This window comes from Neurospora tetraspora, assembly GCF_033439725.1.
Source record: "Neurospora tetraspora strain CBS 560.94 chromosome Unknown B0H65scaffold_8, whole genome shotgun sequence".
NCBI classification, from domain to species: Eukaryota; Fungi; Ascomycota; class Sordariomycetes; order Sordariales; family Sordariaceae; genus Neurospora; species Neurospora tetraspora.
Genome location: NW_026944390.1, coordinates 321,222 through 333,903, shown reverse-complemented (window position 1 = coordinate 333,903; position 12,682 = coordinate 321,222). Strand labels below are relative to the sequence as shown.

At 53.2% G+C, this 12,682-nt stretch overlaps 4 protein-coding genes across 4 annotated transcripts; 2 read left to right on the top strand and 2 right to left on the bottom strand.

The window, feature by feature from the left end:
- Positions 1 to 35: 35 nt before the first annotated feature.
- Positions 36 to 1,907, bottom strand: B0H65DRAFT_307021 (tRNA-guanine(15) transglycosylase-like protein). Its single transcript, XM_062823235.1, has 3 exons — positions 1,659 to 1,907; positions 1,222 to 1,472; positions 36 to 1,156 (listed from the first exon to the last, which is right to left on the bottom strand). Exons 1-3 carry the CDS (start codon positions 1,734 to 1,736, stop codon positions 238 to 240), a joined length of 1,248 nt encoding a protein of 415 aa, XP_062677356.1. The 5' UTR covers positions 1,737 to 1,907; the 3' UTR covers positions 36 to 237.
- An 855-nt stretch (positions 1,908 to 2,762) lies between these two features.
- B0H65DRAFT_307019 (uncharacterized protein) lies at positions 2,763 to 4,196 on the top strand. The gene has a single exon (XM_062823234.1). The coding sequence runs from the start codon at positions 2,925 to 2,927 to the stop codon at positions 3,948 to 3,950; it is 1,026 nt and encodes a 341-aa protein (XP_062677355.1). The 5' UTR covers positions 2,763 to 2,924; the 3' UTR covers positions 3,951 to 4,196.
- Positions 4,197 to 5,007: 811 nt separating this feature from the next.
- B0H65DRAFT_306974 (uncharacterized protein) lies at positions 5,008 to 6,423 on the bottom strand. The gene is made up of 3 exons (XM_062823233.1): positions 5,942 to 6,423; positions 5,586 to 5,888; positions 5,008 to 5,516 (listed from the first exon to the last, which is right to left on the bottom strand). Exons 1-3 carry the CDS (start codon positions 6,261 to 6,263, stop codon positions 5,185 to 5,187), a joined length of 957 nt encoding a protein of 318 aa, XP_062677354.1. The 5' UTR covers positions 6,264 to 6,423; the 3' UTR covers positions 5,008 to 5,184.
- A 1,855-nt stretch (positions 6,424 to 8,278) lies between these two features.
- B0H65DRAFT_552412 (uncharacterized protein) lies at positions 8,279 to 11,980 on the top strand (the record flags this gene model as incomplete). The annotated part of the gene is made up of 1 exon (XM_062829886.1): positions 8,279 to 11,980. One exon carries the CDS (start codon positions 8,279 to 8,281, stop codon positions 11,978 to 11,980), a length of 3,702 nt encoding a protein of 1,233 aa, XP_062677353.1.
- Between the last annotated feature and the right edge of the window lie 702 nt (positions 11,981 to 12,682).

Sequence of the window (12,682 nt, the reverse complement as noted above, 5' to 3'; positions counted from 1 at the left end):
GGCGCATTGGCCAGACGGGCCGGGTTGCTGGGCTGCTGGGCCGACACGAGCGGGGCCGTGAAATAAACGCCAAGCAACCACCATCCCGAGCCCTAACCCTGAATCTTCAAATGTAGATACAACTAAGCTCAGCCAGCAGGTACCTACACACGCAGCTTTGCTCATAGACAATCACTCATGATACGGCCAAGTAACAGAAAAAAGTATGAGAGTTTGAACCCCAAGTTCCAAGCGGCCTCAGCTGTCAAACAAGTCAATACCTACGGTCTTCAGAGCGTTTACAGTCCACGACGGGTAGCTCTTTCTATCTGGGTATAGGTTGTTAAAGAACTCCTTAACAAAGGCCGGGAACTTGTCGGCAATGATGGCGTCCCTGGCACCTCCCATGAGATGCAGCTGATACCATACGTTGTGAATGGTCAACAGGTGTGCTGCCACCGTTTCCTTGGCCGAATTGTGATGCACAAACGCCCTTGTGACGCCAATGGCTCCCTCTTGGTCGACAGGCCTGCAGCATGGGCACCCACAACCGTCCTCGATGGGTCCAAAGTCCTTGGCATATTGTTCCTTTTTCATGTTGAGCACACCGTGCTTCGTGATGGCATTGCCGAACCGCGCCGTACGTGTGGGCCAGACGCAGTCGAACATATCGGCCCCCAAAGCAACGCTGACGACCAAGTCTTCTGGGTAGCCAATACCCATGACATAGCGAGGCTTCAACTCGGGGAGAAGTTCTGTGCATGTAGCCACGACCTTGCAGAAGTCGTCCTTGGCCTCACCACCACTAAGACCTCCGATGGCGATGCCTGGGGTGTCCCGGGCCACCATTTCGCGGCAGCACTCCCTGCGCATCTCCAAATCCAAACCACCCTGAATGATACAGAACAGATTCTGGCGGTCGGGGTTCTTGTGGGCCTTGATGCAGCGATCCAGCCAGCGTACACTGCGCTCCATGGCCTCGCGCATACGGGCCTTGTCCGGGTGAGTGGTCACCAAGACGTCGTCAAGCTGCATCATGATGTCGGATCCGATCGAGTTCTGAAGGCTCATCGAGTGTTCGGGGGTGAGGAGCATGGGTGACCCATCGTGGGGAGAGAGGAAGCGAACTCCTTCTTCGGTAACCTTGGCGAGCTTGAGGAGAGATACCATTTGGAAACTGGAAGAGAAAGCCAAGTTAGCAATGCGCCGGCACTCATACATTGGTTACAACAAGGCGCATACCCTCCACTGTCCGTCAGCAGGTTGTGCTTCCAGCCCTGAAGTTTGTGAGCGCCGCCAACGGCATCGAGGACCTCTTGGCCAGGCTTCAATCCTAGATGGTAAGTGTTGTTGAGACAAAGGCGGCATCCCGTACTCTCGAGTTGCTCGGGGGTGATGCCCTTGAGGGAAGCCTGAGTAGCCACGGGCATGAAGATGGGGAGGTTGACGGGTCCATGGGGAAGAGTCAGGATGGAAGCGCGAGCCCTTGTTGTCTAGGTCCAACGCGTGTGTTAACGTTAGTTACAGACATCCATTGCGGTTTGGCGATTGCGACAGCTTCGCGATGGGTGCGGAGCCGGATCCAGATCCCACTTATACGGACGGGACTTATTTCCAGCCGTATGGAGACCTCATTCCCAGGCTTCGGGTTCCAGAACAACAGACGGACTTCCACTTACGGAGCATTTGGCGACCAGCTCAAAAGTGAGCGCAGCCGAGGAAGCCTTGTTTGAAGTCATCCTTTGGACAACCGACATTCTCCGCAGCGAGGAGGAGGACAAAAGGCAAGCAGCTCAGGTCCCTCACGAGGTCCGTGAATGCAGAGTTTGGGCATGGATCGACGTGAAGCATGACGTTCAGGGTCCAGGCCTGCCCGCCCCACTTTCCGATTTTGCGACGGGAATCAAAGTGGAATTTGGAGCCCCTCTTGGTCTTTTGTTTACGACAGGGGCATCAGACAACGGCGGTTTCTTGGCATTCTTAACTGTCATACGACTTTGGAGTCTTTTGGCCATGCACATGCCGACTTTTGCTGAATTTTTCCAACGCACAACAAAGCGCTTCATCTCGCATTGCCGTGTGTGCGCTAGACTCGACGCAAAGATGCAATTCCGATCCACAGCCGGGCCTCTCTGTTCCTCTGTCACGGTTGCAATCATCCCGAATGACCGAGATAAGTGAGAAGAGTACTTTGTTCGAAGAGACCAGTTTGGACGAAGATATATGAGGATCGATGACCAAACTCGGGAAAGCCCCTGACAAACTATTCAACGTTGGCCAGCTGGCCAGCAATGGGCGGCGATGATGTGCTTCATCGCTGATCAGTGCGGCGCGTTACCGTTTCTGTTGGTTTACCCATGGACCTCGAGGTCATCGAAGGAACAAAGTGACAGTCAGTGACCGTCCATTGTTGGGCCGTCCAGACGACGCGTCACAGCGCAGGGCCTCAGCTCGTTCAAGCGAATTGGTCGTGGCCATGCCAAACGACGGGAGATGACAATGGAACGGTCTATAATAGCCAAACGCCCATTGTTGTCTAGGCTCGGACTGCCCGTCTCATCGCTCGCTCCTTCATCACTCCGGCCTCGGCTGCGTCCATGACCAGCCTTGGCGATATCCATTGACTCAAGCACTACGCGGATACAATCCCCACAAAACCTTATTCTAGAACGCAAAAGGTTTTGTTTCGATAGTGTGTTGTCAAGTCTGGGTTTCGAGTCCCGTGCTCGTCACTCTTGCTCGGGTTGACGCTGTTCTGATCTACTTAACCTCCCGTCTCCCTTTTCCATTTCTCTCCTTTCACGTCTCGTTTCTCTACCATCTGTTCTACATCATCACCACAAGTATCACCACAAGCTTCACCATCATACTACTCAGTGATGCAATAAGGCTCGACACAGACGGACAAACAAATCTCACATCCAACCTGACTCACAAAACTCGCCATGGACGAAATCACCACCACACCTACTACCACCACCCCAAGGACCTTCACCCTCTTCCCCCTCCTCCCCACCGAGCTCCGCCTCGCCATCTGGCAAGCCTCCTGCCACCCCCGCATCCTGGAAATCCACTACTGTCCCTCCCAAGACCGGTGCTTCACCCCCTCCAAACCACCCGTGATCCTCTCCGTCTGCCGGGAATCCCGCCACGAAGCGCTCTCGCGCATCTACGCCAAAGCCTTTGGCACGCGCACCCACCCGTCCGGATCCATCTACTTTGCGCCGGACCTAGACATCCTCTACATACCACGGTACTACGAAGAGGAAGGGGATTTTCATCATCACCAGAAAGGAGGAGGACGTGGGGGCAGCAAAGAAGAACAAGAAAAGGAAAGGACAAGGAGGATCATGTCGATGGGTTACAGCGAGACGGCGCGGGATTTCGGTCGGTACGTCCTCAACACCACGGAGCTGGTGAAGAATCTGGCCATCGATCACGTCAGACCGGAGATCAGGAGGCCGTGGGAGACGTATAGCAAGTTTTGTCTGATCAGGAGCTTTCTTAAGTTGGAGAGGGCGTTTTTGATTTTGGATAATACTACTACAACCACTACCACTACCTCTACTTCGACAACGGCAACGGCATCGGCAACGACAATATCAACAACCAGTGGGTGGGTAGAAGAGGAGGAGGAGGAGGAAGAAGAAGATGAGGAGGATCAAATCGAATTCATCGACCCCACCGAAAGCAAAGAAGAAATCATGCGGTTGATGGAGAACGTAAGCGCTTCGTTCACCCATGAGGTTGGGGTGGGGGTTACTACCCGGTTTGAGGAGAGTAGCAGTGGTGGAAGGAGTAACGATCAACAACATTTTGATTGCTGCTCGGATCATGTACCAGCAGGGCGCAACGGCGGTGATGAGTTGGCGCTGATACCGAAGACTAAGGTTCATCACCATCATCATCATCATCATCACAGTCATGCCCCGTGGCAGAGTCATACGTCGTCGTTCGTGGCGTGTGTATGAGTGTGGGATTTGGGAGTTGAGGGGGGATGAGTGATGGATGGGTTATGAACGGTATGGGACTATGCATAGGTAGCGATTAAAAAGCGGTGATTTAGGGGAGTTTTTTTTTTTTTTTAGCGTCAGGTTAATAGTGGGCTGGAGTATCGGACAAAACGTTTCAATGGTTTAATTTTCGAATTTCTTGATGATACGATTCGAACTTCGCAAGTTGACCACCGAGTGAACGGTGGCCCGCCTAGAAAGGACAAAACATTTTTCAGACTGCATATCAGGGTCACTGGCATCGATCGTGATCTAACTACTAATCCCGTGGGGCCGTAGGAACCTTGGGATACACAACGTTGCATGTAGAAAAGGAGTGTTCGTTGCCGTGATTGTCTCTCTTTTTTTTTTTTTTTTTTTTGCGAATCTCCCTCGTGATATCACCCATATGGCCCGTACGGTATGGTACGGACAACCAAGTCCAAGTGCGCCTTTCATCCCATCCATCCCCCAGCTCTGCCTGCCCCTCTACCTAGCCAACACAACCATATAAGGTCCGGCACCAGGCCCCTAATTCCAGAGCGGTCCAATTGGCCAAATGGCCGAGCGGTTCCCCGTTCATGAAAACATTGCCGGTTGTACGCGGTACCCGTGGTACAGTTTTCGTAGGTCCGCAGCTGGAGTGTGGTGGTTCGTTCCCCCAAGCCTCCTGGGCAACTGAGCTTTTTGCCCTTTTTTTTATACCTTTGGTTGGGGTTGAAAATAGTGTGGACGCGTTCTTTGGAATTTTCTCTTTCTTTTTCACTTATTTTCGAACGAGGGAGGGTTTTAGCTTGACTGTTTGTTGCCCAAAAATGTGACGATTCCGACCAAAGCAGATCATCAACGCGCGTCGACATTTGCTTCTCGATACCCGCACGGATTGAATCTCAGATCAGAAGATATATTGAGGTCTATTGCGCAGAGCAAGGAGTAACACCACATGTCTGTCCCCTTGTCATTTATCTGGTCCAAGTTGTTTGAGCCAATACCGCATTGAGTAATATTTATCTTTGATATCATGATCCAACCGACTCCAACGCCAAATCCCCTCGAAGAGAAGCCCAACAAGAACTTCCATAATTCTCTCAACCACCATGTGGTTCACCCAACTCCTTCAACCTTTCCAAAAAACTCATTATCATTATTCACATAGCGCTTTGGCCAAATCTTAGCCCCCCTAACCACCAAACCAACCAAACCCCTCTTCCCCTTAAATGACCAAATACCCAGCAACCGCAAGCAACCCATTAACAACCCACGCAGCCACTCCTCCCAGCGGTTGCTGAACCATAACTCCCGCCGCGCTCGACCTGTTCGACGTAACGGACCTGCTCGACGTAACGGCCGGCGCCTCCGTCTCCACGATCCTCGTCTGCGTCGCAGTCGACACATCATCATTGCTGCCCGCAGTGCCGGTAGGCAGACCGAAAGCGGGGCGGTTGGTCACGGTCAAGTTATCGTCGCCGCTGGAGCTCTTGGTGGCCTTGGCGGAGAGGGAGGAGCCGGCGATGGCGGTGCAGATGGATTCGAGGGCTTCGACCACTGATGAAATTGTTAGTCACCGTAGCCATTCCGTACTGGGGTTTGCGAATTGGTTGGTTAGGTACGTACCAGTAACATCCTCCGGGGAGTTCGATTTGGCCCAAGGGAGACAGCTGCTAGCCCAGTTCTGAACTTGAGTGTTGGTCTTGCCTGAGGTGTCGTGGCACAGGCAGGAGAGGATCTCGTCCTCGTTGCCGCCACTGCAGCGGCTGGCGATGGAGACCACGGAGGAGCAGGCCGCGGGCACCGCGGGGGCCGAGGTGATGGTGGCGAAGGAGGTGGTGGCCGCGGTGGCTGGCGGCTGCGTTGTTGATGGCACGGCTGCGGCTCCGCACTTGTAATCGGCGCAGATGGTGTAGACGGCGTCGTATACTGTGACATATGTTAGTATGGGAAGTAACATATGAGGACGGAATAAACCATACTTGAACCCAAGGATGGGTTTTGAAGCGCAGTGTTGATATATGCGGCGCAGCTCGAGTACTGCGAGTCCAGCTCATTCTGACCCTGGCAGCAGACACAGGCCGCCTGGGACGCCTCGGGGACGTTGTCGGCGACGGATCCCGCCGCGGAACAGGACATTACCACGGAGCTGACGGCGGTACATGCTTTGTACCCGGCATCCGTTGTCGCGACCGCGTTGACCGCGTTGTTCGCCGCGAGGGCGTTGAGATGGCCGTGGAACTGGAAGGCCGTGGCCGTGGCACTACCGGCCAGGAGGAGAGGCGAAAGGTACTTGGGAGCCATTGTTCGGGATCGTTTCTTTTGGCTTGGGGTAGTGTCACCGCGGGGAGAGGATCCTGGGATAGGTATGTACACAACAGGCTAACACGACAGGAACCGAGAAGACACAACAGAGAAGAAAGACGAAGGGGTCATGGCGGTGATATAGCTTTCGATATCATTCCTCTAGCGCTTACACGGGACTGATTGCAACGACAGGACTGGACCACTTCCAGGCACCAGACCAACATGCCGACTGAGCCATGCTGACACCGGGACCAGACCTGATCGGGACCCAGGACCCTGGGATCGGCCAGCCAGATGGCTAGACTATTTGATGTGGCGCTAAGCTAATGCGGGAGTGTGTGCCGTTAAGCAGGGATCGAGACAAATAAAACCTGGGGCTGAGTCGATGAATCCAGATTCACTGAAGAGAAAGCTCATCCATGCTCCCATGGAGAAAAAAATAACCAGCTCTGAAACGAAGACGACAATTCTGTAGAGAGCTGTGATTGCGCAAATGAAGACAACTTTCGCCATCACTAAAACACCACACATACATAGTCCGCATCTCGTCAATCGTGAAAGTGGTGTGTGAGATAGTTGTAAGCTCGCGAAGGTCTCTAAAAGGGGAAGAACGCCTTGGCTGACATGCTGGCCGTCATGCAATGTTGCCCAAGTGGCAGCTCGTATGCACCACAGCGGAACTGGGGCTGAATCAGACCGTCACACTCGTGTTGACTGTTCGGAAGGCTGGCCGACTTGGCCTAAACTGGGGACATGTACAAATTGGACAACAAAGAACACCACTGAATTAGTAGAAACCCATAAGGAATGTATGTTCGCTTAAAGGTATCTGGGTGAGCCTGAAGGCATTCCGGCTGTCGTCTGCCATTGTCAGTAAGCTTATGTGAATGATGGTCGGTAAGGCAAACAAGGATGAATAGATGCTGCATGCTGCCGTGGCTCCATTGTCTTGTTGATTGCTCAAGCTCCCGGACGGTTGCGGTGTCTTTGTTGAAGGTCCCATCCCGTTTCGGAATGGATTGCGAAGGGACAGAGCTTGTGCGATTTGGGAAAATAGGGAAACAAATTGCTGAATGCTGAACCATGGAACAGATGGACCATCTTGGCAGATCCAGCAGAGAAAGAATATCCATTGCAAGGCAAGTGTGAGGTCTGGTTTTAGGTTCAAAAGCAGGAGGACATCCACACTTGAACAACAAGCGCGCGGCAAGCGGCATATGGAAATGTTGAAAAAGCAAAAGCGCCAAGCAGGGGCACGAGTTGCGGTTTTGGTCACTCCGGGGCGCGGGGAGCGGCACGTGCACTAATGGTCCACCGGCAGGCATCAACAGCCCCCACAACAAGCTCACTGTCCTTATCTTATCTGTTCATCACGTGCTGTTAGAGCAAGGAGCGAGCTTAGCTCAGGAGCTGAGCTGGAGCTGAGCTGCAAGCACTTTATCATCTTAAATTGACCCCTTCCGCTCCCCTATGACGTCCGACGCGTGACGCGCCACTTACACCCAACTTAACGCCCAGACCAACAAGGAGAAGCGAGGCACAAGGCCGAGATGAGATGGGAGATTACGCTCGCTCCAGTTCATCAAAGTTGCTCTGGAGAACCCGAAGCTCTGGACCACCGATGTCTCCGGGACAAATGATTTGATATCATTGTGTCTCTGAGTCCTCCATTGCCGCGGGCTATCATTGAATTACTGTCTTGTATCTTTGTCTCCTTTTTTTCTGCCATCTCCAAGATCTCACTCTGCAATAGCAACAAGTTCCTGTTTTTGTTGACATTCTACAGAGTTCTCCCTTGACGTCGGGTTCCATCATTGTGACCACCAATTCATAATTCTTTAATATCGTTTACCCCTTGTGTCAGTTGTTGATTGTTCCCATTATCAAAACTGAATCACAGTATCCGTGAGGCAGGTGCTTGTGCATTGCAGGAAGCAGCTTTCATCTGAACTTCTTCACCCAGACATCAACCCCTCCCGATAACGCCGACCGTACCGTGACACACAGTGACAATGGCTTCATCCTCCTCCGCCACGTTCCACAACAGGCCATCGTCTTCCGCGTCCGTGGCATCCTCCCGGTCTTCCGCCACGAATCCCAGGAGAGCTTCCGGTGTGCCAGCAGGTGCTGGTTCAGATGCACATACAACTCCAACCACAGCATCGACACTGCAACAAAGACGACTATCACGAACGGCGAGCAAAGGACAACTTAATAAGAATAATGCGGACGGCGATTTAACACAGTCCCTGAATCACCTCTCCATTGCTACCGCGTCCCCGTCCTCCGGCACTTCACAATCTCCTTCGCCTAGGAAGAGTCCTCGCTCTGCAAACCACCCGCCACCCGCAATCAGCCCGCTTCGTCCTCAGTTCTCGTCTTCGACTGCTGTATCGCCAAACGGGACGCCATCGCGCCCCGGTAGCGCCATGCGGAACGTATCCTCCGGCGGGCCTCCGTCTCGCTCCTCAACTCCAGCACTCCGCCGAAAAGCCTCCATGAACTCGATCCAGGTCGCCCACAACAGCCATGGCCATGGTCCATTACTCCAGCGTCGCTCCAGCTCAGTCAGCCTCAACCCGTCCTCCGCAAAGAAGTCACCCCTAAACGACATGTCCCCCGAGACGTCCGAGTTCAAAGTCCCGCCGACCCCGCAGTCCATCGCCAGTGACCACTTCAAGGCCGAACTCGAGATTCATCACGGAGATGAACCGAAGCTGTCGGCTGAGACCATTGTTATTCTGAACGATGCATGCTATGGACATCGCTATTCTCGACCGCGGACATCCAAGGCAAACTTGAGCACTATTGTCGAACGACCCGAGAGGATCAAGGCCAGCGTCTTGGGAGTGTCGGCGGCCTATGTACGTCTGGGCGAGCGACACCAAGACGGTTCGTTCCCGATTCATCCGGATCAGGATCCCAGGAATCTCCCTTCGGTACCTTTTCTGATACAAAAGACGACTCGACGATTGCCTATCACATCTCCGACAGTAACCAACGTACATGGCACGAAATGGATGGAGGAGCTCAAGATTATGTGCGATACCGCGGAAGCGAAGCTGGCGACGAATGGAAAAGAACTCCAACGCCCGGATATGGATCGTGGACCCAATGCGGAGGAACCTCCCAAGTTCCATGAAGGCGACCTCTATCTCGGTGCAGAATCACTGGAGGCTATCGAAGGAGCTCTCGGCGGCGTCTGTGAGGCAGTCGATGCCGTGTTCAAACCGGAGGGTCCGAAAAGAGCTTTTGTAGCTATTCGCCCGCCTGGCCATCACTGCTCCGCCTCATACCCCTCTGGTTTTTGTTGGGTCAATAACGTTCATGTTGGCATTATGCATGCAATCCTGAGCCATGGCTTGACCCATGCCGCGATTATCGACTTCGACCTCCACCATGGCGATGGCTCTCAGCAAATTGCTTGGCAGCACAACTCAAGGGGCGTAAAGGCTGCAAAGAACGCAGCCATGTGGAAGAAGACTTCGATCGGGTACTTTAGTCTTCACGATATCAACTCGTATCCTTGCGAGACCGGCGACGACGAAAAGGTTATGAACGCGAGCATCTGCATCGACAACGCTCATGGCCAGAACGTGTGGAATGTTCACCTACAGCCCTGGAAGACAGAAGACGAGTTCTGGGCGCTCTACGAGACCAAGTATACCATCTTGCTTGATAAGGCGCGCAGCTATCTAGTTGCACAGGCGGAGCGTTTGCGAGCAGCAGGTCAAAACGCAAAGGCAGCCATCTTCCTCTCTGCTGGTTTCGATGCCAGCGAATGGGAGGGTGCCGGAATGCAGAGACACGATGTGAACGTTCCTACAGACTTCTATGCTCGATTAACTCGAGATGTAGTACGCATTGCAGCAGAAGTGGGCACGGCCGTAGAGGGCCGAATCATCAGCGTGCTGGAGGGAGGATACAGTGATCGTGCGCTTTGCTCTGGCATCATGAGTCACGTTTGTGGTCTTGCTGGAGTCAGTGCTAGTGGAAATGGTCAAGTTCATGATCAGTACAACCCTTCATGGTGGTCTGCTTCCGAGCTTGAACGTTTGGAGACCACACTGTTGACTCCTCCACCTGAACCACCAAAGCCCCCTCGGAACGTTGCGACTCCTACCTACTGTTCACCTACACATGCCTCTACAGCACGGTCTGTAGCGCCACGGAGAAGTATGTCCGGACTCCATCAGCACGCACTCATGGCGGCCAACAGGCCGTTATCACCAATACCGTCGAGAATAGCGACACCCCCTGCTCCAGAGGTTCCGTGGGCTATTGCAGCCTGCGAATTGAGCAAGCTTCTTATTCCGCGCGACCGCCAAACGGATAGCTGTACTCATACAGATCTCAATGCCGAGGCCACCAAGGCTCGCCGGGAGCGTCAGTTGGCCCAAGCGAATACCTCGGCGTCCGATGCTGCATCGGATCGGCCTTCTACAAGGATGGCCTTGAGGGAGCGTAAAGCCAAGCAAGCAGTGCCTATCAAGGAGGAGGACACCGACGAAGACCGGGTGAACGCTGTGTCCGCAGGAGAGACCGGTATGCCCCGAGGGGGTGCTCGTGCTGCACGTAGTCGACGCCTTAGTGCTGCTTCGACCATCGTCCCAGACAGCCTTGACGCGTCTCCTCCGAGCCACAGATACTCAGCCATGAATGCGGGAGACGATGGAAGACCGGAAACATCCATGAGCATCAGGCCTGAGTCCTCAATGAGCGTCAGAGCGCAGGGGAACCCTCTTGTGGTCAAGAAAGCGCGGGGGCCAGCAAAGAACAAGTATGCTCTGCAAGCACCCAGGACACAGAGGAAGACTTCAACTTCAACCATCGAATCTGCAAGGAGCTCCAACGCATCCCTAGTATCACCAACTCCAGCATCCCACTCGGCGGACACTCAGCCTTCGAATAGCAGCCATGGCGACGGCGTGGATAACTTGACCGGCGGGATGAAGAAGGTTAAGATCACTCTTATCACACAAGCCCAGAAAGAGGCCCGCGAGCGGGAGCGTGTCGCGAAAGAGAACCTCGCCGCCAATGAGGAAGCGATATCCGTCGTAACATCCAACCTAGATGAGAACAAGCCTCATCAACAACAGCCTACGCAAACACCTGTTGCCACGGTCCAATCGCCCACCGAAAGCAACACCTCCACTCAGTTCTACACCCCTAATTCACAAGGCCGGAATTCCATCTCCTCCTCTGAAGATATGGATGCCACGGAGAGGTATCCAGAGCTGTTTGGACAGCACCATCCCCACCAAGACGGGGACGGGGACATCGACATGGAAGACCTCGAAACACCAGCCCTCACCTCCACGCCCATGCCCGGTCGGACCTCCTTCCCTTTGCCTTCACGGCCTTTCCAGCCTGCTCGTAATCCATCAATAAGTCATCAAGAGCAGCAGCAGCAGCAGCAGCAGCAGCAGCATCAGAATCAGCAACCTTCCACGCCCATGGAGAACTTCATTCAGTACCAACCACCCACTGCCAAGCCGACAGCACATCACGCGCAGACACCGACCAGTCCCGGACCTGCTATGAACAGGACGGACGTACCTGTGTTTACTGCCACCTCAGCCATTCCCTTTTCGCCTCAGAAGACGGAGCAATTGCAGCAGTCTTCTCCGGCGCCGTCTACGCCTGCTTCGTTGCCTAGTGTGATTTTCTCTGGACAGAAGGAGGGGGTTGTGGAGACGCCGGAGAGGAATTGAATGAGTCGATGTGTTTTGAAAGAAAGAAGGGGGTGGAGGAGGGATGGATGTGCTTGCTACTAACAAGAAAAACACATGGCGTTTACGTTTTCTGTACGGCTGTACATACACAGTATTTGTAATGTTTAAACTTTGTGCTTGCTGTCTTTTTGTGCAGTTTGGTTCGAGAATCTACTCTAGGACATAGATAGGTAGGTACCAAGGTACCTGCGGCGCGAAAGTTTGGGTGTTTGAGGTGCTTGGGTCGGGTGTTTGGAGCAATGCGTTCGATCATGCCTTTTTGCTTGTACTCTCTGAGCAGTCTTCTGTGGCTTCCATGTTCTCCCCTCCGTGAGGTTGTTAGGATAGGTAGTCTAGTGTTTGGACACTTATGTCTGAAATGTTCCAATGTTTTCTCTTGCTGTTCGGTTGGTTTTTTGCCCGCTATGCGTTAGGAACCAGAATCAAAAATAAATAAATATAAATTCATATGCGATGGGCTTGATTCCCATTGTCTTTGCTTACCTACCTCGCTCGGGTTGTTCCCACACTCAAGCACCTTGACAGTTGCCAAGACTTCCCGAGAATTGAGCTGACCACAACTTTTTGGCAAACGGACCTTTGAAACGAAAAGAACAAGACTTCATTTGCCCATATTTCCACCAAATGAGGAGATAAAAGAAAACTGATTGTAGATTCAATATTAGCGTGCTTGAGACTATT

What these genes read in the sequence shown, in the direction of transcription:
- B0H65DRAFT_307021 (XM_062823235.1), bottom strand. Translation starts at nt 1,736, where the DNA reads ATGTCGGTTGTCCAAAGGATGACTTCAAACAAGGCTTCCTCGGCTGCG. An exon ending in AGCTGGTCGCCAAATGCTCC is followed by an intron (nt 1,473 to 1,658) that starts GTAAGTGGAAGT and finishes CGTTGGACCTAG; the next exon opens with ACAACAAGGGCTCGCGCTTC. An exon ending in CTGCTGACGGACAGTGGAGG is followed by an intron (nt 1,157 to 1,221) that starts GTATGCGCCTTG and finishes TTTCTCTTCCAG; the next exon opens with TTTCCAAATGGTATCTCTCC.
- B0H65DRAFT_307019 (XM_062823234.1), top strand. Translation starts at nt 2,925, where the DNA reads ATGGACGAAATCACCACCACACCTACTACCACCACCCCAAGGACCTTC.
- B0H65DRAFT_306974 (XM_062823233.1), bottom strand. Translation starts at nt 6,263, where the DNA reads ATGGCTCCCAAGTACCTTTCGCCTCTCCTCCTGGCCGGTAGTGCCACG. An exon ending in AAACCCATCCTTGGGTTCAA is followed by an intron (nt 5,889 to 5,941) that starts GTATGGTTTATT and finishes CATATGTCACAG; the next exon opens with TATACGACGCCGTCTACACC. An exon ending in CTCCCCGGAGGATGTTACTG is followed by an intron (nt 5,517 to 5,585) that starts GTACGTACCTAA and finishes CAATTTCATCAG; the next exon opens with TGGTCGAAGCCCTCGAATCC.